The 9977-nt window shown below is 37.6% G+C and overlaps 1 protein-coding gene across 1 annotated transcript in view; it reads left to right on the top strand.

The window, feature by feature from the left end:
* Positions 1–3267: 3267 nt before the first annotated feature.
* acap1 (ArfGAP with coiled-coil, ankyrin repeat and PH domains 1) overlaps positions 3268–9977 on the top strand; it is a 28329-nt gene continuing 21619 nt past the window's right edge. The window contains exons 1-4 of the mRNA XM_048185793.1: positions 3268–3892; positions 4044–4316; positions 7113–7170; positions 8504–8623. Coding sequence (XP_048041750.1) covers positions 4264–4316; positions 7113–7170; positions 8504–8623 — 231 coding nt within the window. The 5' untranslated portion in view covers positions 3268–3892; positions 4044–4263. The remainder of the gene's footprint in view (positions 3893–4043; positions 4317–7112; positions 7171–8503; positions 8624–9977) is intronic.

Genomic DNA, 9977 nt, shown 5'->3' with positions numbered 1-9977 from the left:
GGCGGGGACTTTAGACGTCATCATGACAAACAGGACATTTGGATAGCATTTCTCATGAAAAAGTGGATAAGTATTCATACACAGCGCAGATCATAATCAGCGAGCATGTTTTTAAATAAAGTAGTTTTTTAAATACAGTTTGAGGAAGCTTGGTGGTGACGACGTTGATCCACGACCACGGTGTGCTGTAGTCCGTTTATAGCCTACTGTTATCTTTTTATATCTGATGACTTCATTTAGGCTTCAAAATGTATAAATGTTGTGTTAACTTGCAAAGATTATCTTGATAACGCTTTGTTAAACACAGAGCTTATTTTTTGCGATTTTCCAAAAGTCTATGGGAAAAATGCATATGGCTTTCGATCGAGGGAACCCGTGCGCCGCTAACTTCTGGGTTGGCCTACAAAAACACGTAATCTCTGATGTAATCTATGAAGACGGTAGGTGCATCCCAATTCGTCTACTTATGCACTATGACGTTTTTAAGTACAATTAGTGCAAGTAGTGCGTTCATAAAAGAAAAAGTGCACTTTAAATAGCCGGATGATTAACGGAAAAAACGAAGTGTGGAATGTTGGACACTTCATGCACTCAACTGTCGCAGCTTTAATTACGTAGCGGAGGGAGAGGGGGTATCGGACTCTGTTGTTAAATGACAAAATAACCTTATACAATTCACGCACTACATGGATGAGTACATAGTGCATAGTAGTGCGTCATTTGGGACGCAACTAGTGATGGCGTTAATGGGAAGACTAATTAAAAAGTAAGTAAACAACTGTCACTTAGATATCACCACTTTATTTCATGTCAAAGTCAAACTCGAAATGGCCTGAAAACATGATGGCTGCGGGGGGTTTTAGTGAGCAATCAGCAAGGTACGTCTTTGTGTCTGTGAGTGAGTGACCAGTGTGTACAAGCTTGATGACTGCTGAAAATAAATTGACTAATAAAAAGAAAAGAATGAATATTAGTTCATAAATAATATATTGTTTAAATTGTTACATGCCTTTAGTTATTATTTTGGAATAAATGTAAAAATGCATAAAAACACTAACTTGATGAAATTTACTTGGTTTTAATAAATAGAACATTACATAGTGTAAAAATACAAAAGAATTGAATTTAGTCTTTTTATGTAACTTTACCAGGAAAATTGTGTAACAGGGACATAAATAAGGGTGTTGCCTCCTTTTAAAACACCACCGGACACCACTGAAATATACAGTGCCTTGCAAAAGTATTCATACATTCATTCATATGAACTTTTCCACATTTTGAAACGTTACAACCACAAACAAAAATGTATTTTATTGGGACTTTATGTGACAGACCAACACAAAGTGGCACATTATTGTGAAGTGGAAGGAAAATGATAAATGGTGTCCAAATTGATTTACAAATAAATATCTGAAAAGTGTGGCGTGCATTTGTATTCAGCCCCCCTGAGTCAATACTTTGTAGAACCACCTTTCGCTGCAATTACAGCTGTAAGTCTTTTGGGGTATGTCTCTACCAGCTTTGCACATCTAGAGAGTGAAATTTTTGCCCATTCTTCTTTGCAAAATAGCTCAAGCTCAGTCAGATTGGATGGAGAGCATTTGTGAACAGCAATTTTCAAGTCTTGCAACAGATTCTCAATTGGATTTAGGTCTGGACTTTGACTGGACCATTCCAACACATGAATATGCTTTGAACTAAACCATTCCATTGTAGCTCTGGCTGTATGTTTAGGGTCGTCCTGCTGGAAGATGAACCTCCACCCCAGTCTCAAGTCTTTTGCAGACTCTAACAGGTTTTCATCTAAGATTGCCCTGTATTTGGCTCCATCCATCTTCCTATCAACTCTGACCAGCTTCTCTTTCCCTGCTAAAAAAAACCCCAAAAACATCCCCACAACATGATGCTGCCACCATCATGTTTCACGGTGTCATATCTTGGTAGGTTTGCTGTTGTGCCATACTCTTTCCATTTTCAGATGATGGATTGTATAGTGCTCCATGAGATGTTCAAGCCTTGGGATATTGATTTACAACCTAACCCTGCTTTAAACCAAAGACTAAATAACACAAGATGCATCACTCGTATTATTATGAATGGGAGAAAGTGCAATGCACTATATGGCGGAATAAGTCCCGCCTTCTAAATAACGCGCGCCTCCGAAATGAGGCACCAAGGACGCGCATTAGGTTGATCCTGCCTGAAAAATACAGTTTTTTGTCATGATTCGAGCGTTTAGAAACAAAATTTATGAGACAGTTGTCAGATTTCATTGGTGATTTCAAATACGAAATTTAATCGAAAGCTTGACAAACAGCTTTGGAGAATTTGATGTTTCCTCATTCAAAGAGATAGGAGCTGCACTTGCATGCCCGAGAGGCATTTCAAAGATGGCCGCCAAGTGAATGACTTGTCTTAAAGGGACTTTGTTTAAACTTCTCCACAACAAAAAGTTCAGGGCTATGAGCAATATCACATGAGTAGTCGTAAATATAGCCTTAATATTAAATAGATTAATAAGACCAAAGATTGCCCATTTTATTTACCCAAAAAGAGTTATATCTCATGTTTAACTTCTATAAGACACAGCTGGCCGAGATGAAGCTGTTCTCAGCGGGTACACGAGGATTGAACGGCCCTGATGGCCTGGAGCTCGCATCTCCGAAAACGTTTAAAAAAATGGTAAAATAGGCACTATGATTAAATATGAGTCACATATTTCAAGCCTGAACAATTACATTATAGCCTAAAAACACTTTTTTACTACAGTTCATGGTACATCAAGCAAGTGTAGTATTTGCAAAAATTATGTTGGATTTGCTCAGCCGCCATGACAGTCACTTCAAGCGGAGTAAACAAACGGTGAAAAGGTAGGAGTGCTGTTATCACTAAAATATTGCATGGCTATCAGCCAATCAGATTCGAGAACCAGAAAGGACTGTTGTATAAATATATATAACTATATATATATATGAGAGAGAGAGAGCGAGCAAATGTTGACATTTTTTCCCCCATGCGTTAATAATTTTTATTCTAAAAGGTGTATAATTGACTAGTGTGGAATTGCTACTATGTTGTTTACAGCAAGAGACATGGAGAGAGAAATAAATTTTGTAAATGCTTTATTTACGTGTGTTAGATATAGTGGGCGTGAAGTTACTGTGAGGCATTTTAAGATTCTAAGGCTTATTTTTAGGTTACTGACTCAGATTAACATCTTTTGCTTGTGTTTCGGTTTTGGCTTGATTTCTTTCACTGCTGTCAGGTGGGGCTTCTGAACAACAGGTTTAACCGGGACAAGTATGGATAAGCTGCTTGCAGTGAAAGACTCCTATTTAGTGTAAAAGGTAGTGTGGCTTTGATGACACGTGAGGCTAGAAACTTTGGAGAACACTCCCTGAAAAACGCTTCATCTGAAACTGGGATTGTGGAAGCGTATTCATTCATTTTGTCTGGTCGTTATAGAAACCAACGACTAGGCTATATGCTTAAAATAAGATAAACATTCTTTTAGTTATACCCAGTTACTTGGTCTCCTTAAACTTAAATAATCTGCATTACTTAAGCATAATAAATAGTATTAATCTCTTTTGAAAACAGCCAGCTTGCTTTATTTATTGGCGCACCGAAACCCGGAAATACAGTGCGTGAAGGGGGGTGGACCAACTGTGGCAAATTCAAGAGCGGAAAAAAAAAGTTCTCCTGCGAAGTGCGAGCAAGTTTTAGTCACTCAAGGGAAACATACAAGGACATGGTGGTTGATGGGTGGAAGCACACATCGATGTATAAACTACGAATCTATGGACTAATAATAAATGTTAACGCGCATAATGGAATCTATAATGAAAGCGCGTTCTTGAGAATTTAGGAAGAGATGAGGCCATAATTAAAGGTATGTTTACTTAATTTTCTTTTACCTTTATTTTTGTATTTATATTATTGACGAATTATTATTATTTTATTTCTGCGACTTGTTCAAGTGAATTGAATGAAAAACACAAACTTGGTTTAAACGATGTTTTTTTTTTTTTTTTTGCTTTCAGGCAACACCCGACTAATATTTATACCGAAACCATCCAATGGAAACGACTGGTTTAATTCATCCTTTCTAAACGATTCCTGATGTTGTTAACACCATTGGTCTCACAGCGTTGGACTTTTACAGCATAAAGGAGATCTATTCGGACACACACCTCGCAAGAAACTGTGGGGAATTTTTTTTAAAAATTGTTCGCATCAATTGTGTCGTTTTAAATTCTCAAAATGACTGTCAAACTGGACTTTGAAGAATGCTTGAAAGACTCCCCGCGATTCAGGTAAGCTCCTCCTTTTTAACATCACTGTGAAAATATTTAACAGCACAAAATAATGTCAAAAAAGTAATACATACTGTCCATTAAATCTTTATACACGTATAATTTTAAAAAAGAAAGGTCACGTGCAGCGCGTTAAAATGATAAACTTGACTGTCATGTGCAGAAAGGATGACGTAGCAAGTTTCTTTAAGTAGTTCTAGGATCAGGTCAGTGGGTTCAGATGAGAGGTTTTGGCCAAGAGCGTGCTTGATTAAAGCTGTTCTCAGATCAGCGTGAAACGTCTTCCAACGGTTAGTGTAGCGCGCGTCACTGGAAAGAATTTGCTTAGGTCCATATAGAAGGAATGAATGAGGCGATAATTAAGTGGCGCTGTGGAGAGTAAGGTGGCACATTTTTCATCGTGATGCGACGTTTTTTAACCGTTCAAACAAATATATAATACTATTGTCTAGAAAATAATTTGTTTAGATGACATTTTGTTATCAGGATAAAACTTTATGGTTGTTTATATGCGACTTGTGGATAAAAGTTTCTTTCTTTGTGGTTTGGCTCTAGATTTAGAGTGCATGGAAAATTTGAGTGCCATGTTTTAGTGGCTGCAGAGGGAGCAGAATCAGAGGGTGTAGTGAGTTAAAAAATGAGGTCATTTCCACTCAGAAATGTACTTGCATAAACACACACAATATCTCTTTTCATCTGTCATATGCGAATCTAAACATACAGAGCATGTGGAACTCATCTACACCAAGAGTACAGTCATGCATGGACACTTTTTTAACTTCAGATACAGAGGGCAACTGAAAGAATTTCAAATAAGGTGTACAAAGGCCACTGACATAAACACATTCGAGGCCTAGTTTACTTCAGACTGCGGCTGTCTCTGGTTGCTAAGTAGTGGTGTGGTGGAGGAGCAGGAAGTGAGACGAGAGATACTGAAATGATAAACAGGAGACAGGAAGTGTGTTTTAGGGGCGGAAAGCTACGGAAGCTACAACTTTTTCTTCAACACACATTTTTGCACTAACAAATACGTACATTTTTGATGAGTGCACATCCATGTAAGCTGACAGTATACTTTAAAGCTGGAATACACTACACAACTTTTCAAAATCTGAACAAGGCATCATACACCCCTCAGAGCTGTTCATGCCCTCAGACTTATAATTATACATTTCTACAACACTATTAACACTACAATACATCGACAGTGGTCAGGTGGTACACTGGACGTGTCGGAGCTCCAGTGTCCCTTTAAGGCAAGTCATTTCACTTGGCGGCCATCTTTGAAATGCCTCTCAGGCAGCTATTTCAGTCATGCAAATACAGCTTTAATCTCTTTGAATGGGGAAACTTCAGATTCTCCAAAGCTGCTCACCAAGCTTATGATTAAATTTCCTATTTGAAATCATCAATGAAATCGGACAACAACAATGTTGTTACCTATGCTCAAATAGCCTTAAAAAAGCTTTTTTTCAGGTTAGACCAGCCAATGCGCATGTGCAGTCCCAAACACTGACTTTTTCAATAGCAACTGGAGCTTGGTAAAGGCACCCGCAGTGACGCAATGACTTTACCAATCAGCGATTGGCTCTATATAGAAGGCAGGACTTATTGCATGTTGCATTTTCTCACATTCATACACTGCCCTCCAAAAGTTTGGAAACACCCTAGAAAAGTGGGGTTTTAAACAAGATTAGCTGGGCTGTCTTGTTTGGCTCTAATTGGTTCATTGTATTCTAAACTTAATAGGCAATCAATTGTTGAAGCTATTAAGTTGTGCTGACTCAAAAATCTTTTACAAACCTGAGCCAAGTTTAAACCAATTATCAGGCATCACAGCTGGTAAAGGGGCATGTCTGACTTTGACATGTATACATTGCCATTATTATGTAATCAAAAGGAAAATTATTATTGCTGGTCTTCAATGATAATGTCAAGTTTCTGTAATGTATTTGCACCAAAATATAATAAGGATTTATGCTGATATCGTCCAAAACCACACTTTGCGAGGAGTGTTTCCAAACTTTTGGAGGGCAGTGTAAGTAATATGAGTGCACAATCTTTGTGTATATAAAGTCTTTGGGAGCTCTCAGAAATTTCAGAGTTTGTTGTAAGTTGTAATTACGAGTTCTACGAGGATGTGAACGTTTTTACAAGCCAGAATCTCAAAATTATGGTAATTCCTACATATCGTGAATGCACAACGCACCTAAACTCATGCAATAACATGAGCCTTGTTCTGTGAAATTGGTCTACTACGACTGACCAAAATCGTCAGACTGGTTCTGACTTTCAGCGACTACCACCAACTCCTCCAGACTATATTAGGGCAAATCTAGGCAAAAGTTGTGTTGTGTATTCCAGCCTTTACTTAGATAACACATAGTGTTACTTGGATGGTAAATGTGATTAAAAAGTCAATTTATTTTATAATCTTTTTCTCAGTTACTGTTTATGTATTAATAATTAAATTTTGAGTTTATAAACATGAGCATTATATTTCTATGTCTGTATGTGTGAAAAAGCAGGAAACTACAAAGAGCTGAGCTGTTTTTCTGTGTGTTCTTTAAGAAAGTCTGAAAACACAGACAAGCGAACAGTTACTGATATAAACTCATTTGAATACACGTATATGCACACAGTCACACGGCCCTAGCGAATAAAATAATAAAATTTAACCTGGTTATGTTTTGTGCAAAGTAAATGTAGTGTTTTTAAAGGGTTGAGCTAAGATGAATGGGATAACAATCTTTTTTGAGTTCTGTGTGTGAAAATGTGTGTGTTATGTTTCAATAGGGCAGAAATCGAGAAGGTGGAGGTCAACGTTAATGAACTGGAGACGAGACTTGAGAAGGTGAGGAAATGCTGAGATACTCACTATTAGTGCGTCATCATTATGACTAGTGCTCTCACTTACGACCAAACCACTATCCCTAGTTTTAAATGTCAGCACGTATCTCATTACGTTCCAGACATTATTGGTACCTCAAACCCCGTGGCTTGTCGAGGAGACAAGTACTACTACTTTTCTAAATACTCAGACTTATGATTTTCACCTTGCGCAAAATAAAACAGATGATAAATGTCCCATAGGCTTATATTGATATAGAGACCAGATTATCATGGAGACTTGGGCCAGTATGCATCTGCCTAGCAGCATACAATCAACAATTCAGAACACAAGTGAATGTATAGCAACATCTTGCCGTCACTGCGGTGAGTTTTGCATGCACAAGAAGCCCCACTCCTACTCATTTTCTTCAGAAAATGTAAAAAAATCTTTGCTACCTTTTAAACCATAACAGAACGGAGCCTTATATTTAGGCTTACACCATACAATAATATCCCAAATACTGCAGTGTTTATTGTTTTGACGGTCAAATGCTCAATTCCTTAATTTAAAAACAAAGTCATTGTCCCTTTCTTTTGTGAAGTGATATAATGTTATGCAGAGGAACTAGAAAGAGGAATTGCCAATTGAAAGGCTTTTAACCACAATCCAAGATAATTTCCCCTGAATTTATTAGACCGATCAGTTTCAAACCACAGAGACCTAATAGTCGTCTCCATTTTTGCATGTTCAACTTTCTTTGGTGTGTAATGTTGCTGTTTGAGCATGATAAAGTACAAAGTCACTCCAAAGGGAGTTCTTCTTAATATCAGTGTGCACTGTTTCTGAACTTCCTGAAACGCCTCCGTTGTAGTCTTGAGTTTTCTTCCAGGAATGAACACGTCACAATATTCCTCATTTAAATAATTTCTGCCCAAGGCATACGCAAAAACAAAGGGGTGAGGCCTGATTGAGTTGAAAAAGTAGTGTGTTATGGTAAGGGGCGTGACATTTCCAAAACACCCAATTGACCAATCACAACACACTGATCAACACATTTGCATAATGGTCTTCAATGGCCAATCAGAGCACATTGTGCTTTTCAGAAGGAGGGGCTTCATAGAGACGGGAACTAAACAGAGCTGTACTGACAGACTGGGAAAACAGGTGCTGCAACAGTGTCAAATTTGGTGTGTTTTTGAACATCCAAGCATGAAAACCTCTCCTAGTAGACACCAAAAACAAAATCAAGATTTTGTAAAAGGGCATAATAGGTCGTATATAAATAACTGCTCACAAACTGTTTTATGTTATGAATAATATGACATTATAACATCCTGAAAAAATTTGTGTTTAGTTGGTGAAACAGTGCCACACTATGCTGGATGCAGGTCGTGCCTATTGCCTGAACAGCAAGAGCTTTGTAAATGGCCTTAAGGAGCTGGGACACCACTGTTCTGAGGACCGAACTATGGGGGTGAGTATATCAACAGTCCTGTAATGGATTTTAAATTAGCATTGCTTACTGTACACAAGAAACCACACAGGGTTAGCCACGTGTGTTAACTGATACCTGTGATGGTAAATGAACATATGATCACCCACAACAGCATCAAAATAAGAAGGAAGTGAAATAACATGATTGTAAATTCCAGATCTGGACGGTAACATGCGTCTGTTTGATAGATTCTAGACAGATATGAGAAACAACGGCAATTCCCAGTGTAGTGTAAAATATAGGATGTGAAGATACAGTATTTGTACTTTCTCTGGTAGAGGTTTACCTCAGTTTGGAAACTTTAAAGGGTTAGTTCACCCAAAAATGAAAATTCTGTCATTTATTACTTACCCTAATGCTGTTCCACACCCGTAAGACCTTTGTTCATCTTCAGAACACAAATTAAGATATTTTAGTTGAAATCCGATGGCTCCGTGAAGCCTTCAAAGGGAGCAATGACATTTCCTCAAGATCCATTAATGTACTAAAAACATATTTAAATCGGTTCATGTGAGTACAGTGGTTCAATATTAATATTATAAAGCGACAAGAAAATTTTTGGTGCGCCAAAAAAAAACAAAATAACGACTTATTTAGTGATGGCCGATTTCAAAACACTGCTTCAGGAAGCTTCACAGCACAGATGAATCAGTGTGTCGAATCTGCTGTTCGGAGCGCCAAAGTCACGTGATTTCAGCCGTTGGCAGTTTGACACACGATCTGAATCATGATTCGATACACTGATTCATTATGCTCCGATGCTTCCTGAAGCAGTGTTTTGAAATCGGCCATCACTAAATAAGTCGTTATTTTGGGTTTTTTTGGCGCACCAAAAATATTCTCGTCACTTTATAATATAATATTGAACCACTGTACTGACATGAACCGATTTAAATATGTTTTTAGTACCTTTATGGATCTTGAGAGAGGAAATGTCATTGCTCCCTATGGAGGCCTCAAGGAGCTATCGGATTTCAACTAAAATATCTTAATTTGTGCTCTGAAGATTAATGAAGGTCTTACGGGTGTGGAACGGCATGAGGGTGAGTAATTAATGACAGCACTTCCATTTTTGGGTGAACTAACCCTTTAAGTGTTTGAAACAAAGGTATTACTAATGTAAATGCTTACAGAACACATGTCTGCCTAGACATAGCATGTACTCTACCTTTAAAAAGTCACTTTTATTTATCAAAGATGCATTAAATTGATCAAAAGTGGGAAAAAAAGGCATTTATAATGTTACAAAAGATTTCAAATAAATGCTGTTCTTTGGAACTTTCTATTCATCAAAGAATCCTGAAATAATATGTCACGGTTTCCACAAAAATAT

Source organism: Megalobrama amblycephala, linkage group LG3 (assembly GCF_018812025.1).
Source record: "Megalobrama amblycephala isolate DHTTF-2021 linkage group LG3, ASM1881202v1, whole genome shotgun sequence".
NCBI classification, from domain to species: Eukaryota; Metazoa; Chordata; class Actinopteri; order Cypriniformes; family Xenocyprididae; genus Megalobrama; species Megalobrama amblycephala.
This window is presented reverse-complemented; position numbering and strand designations above follow the sequence as displayed.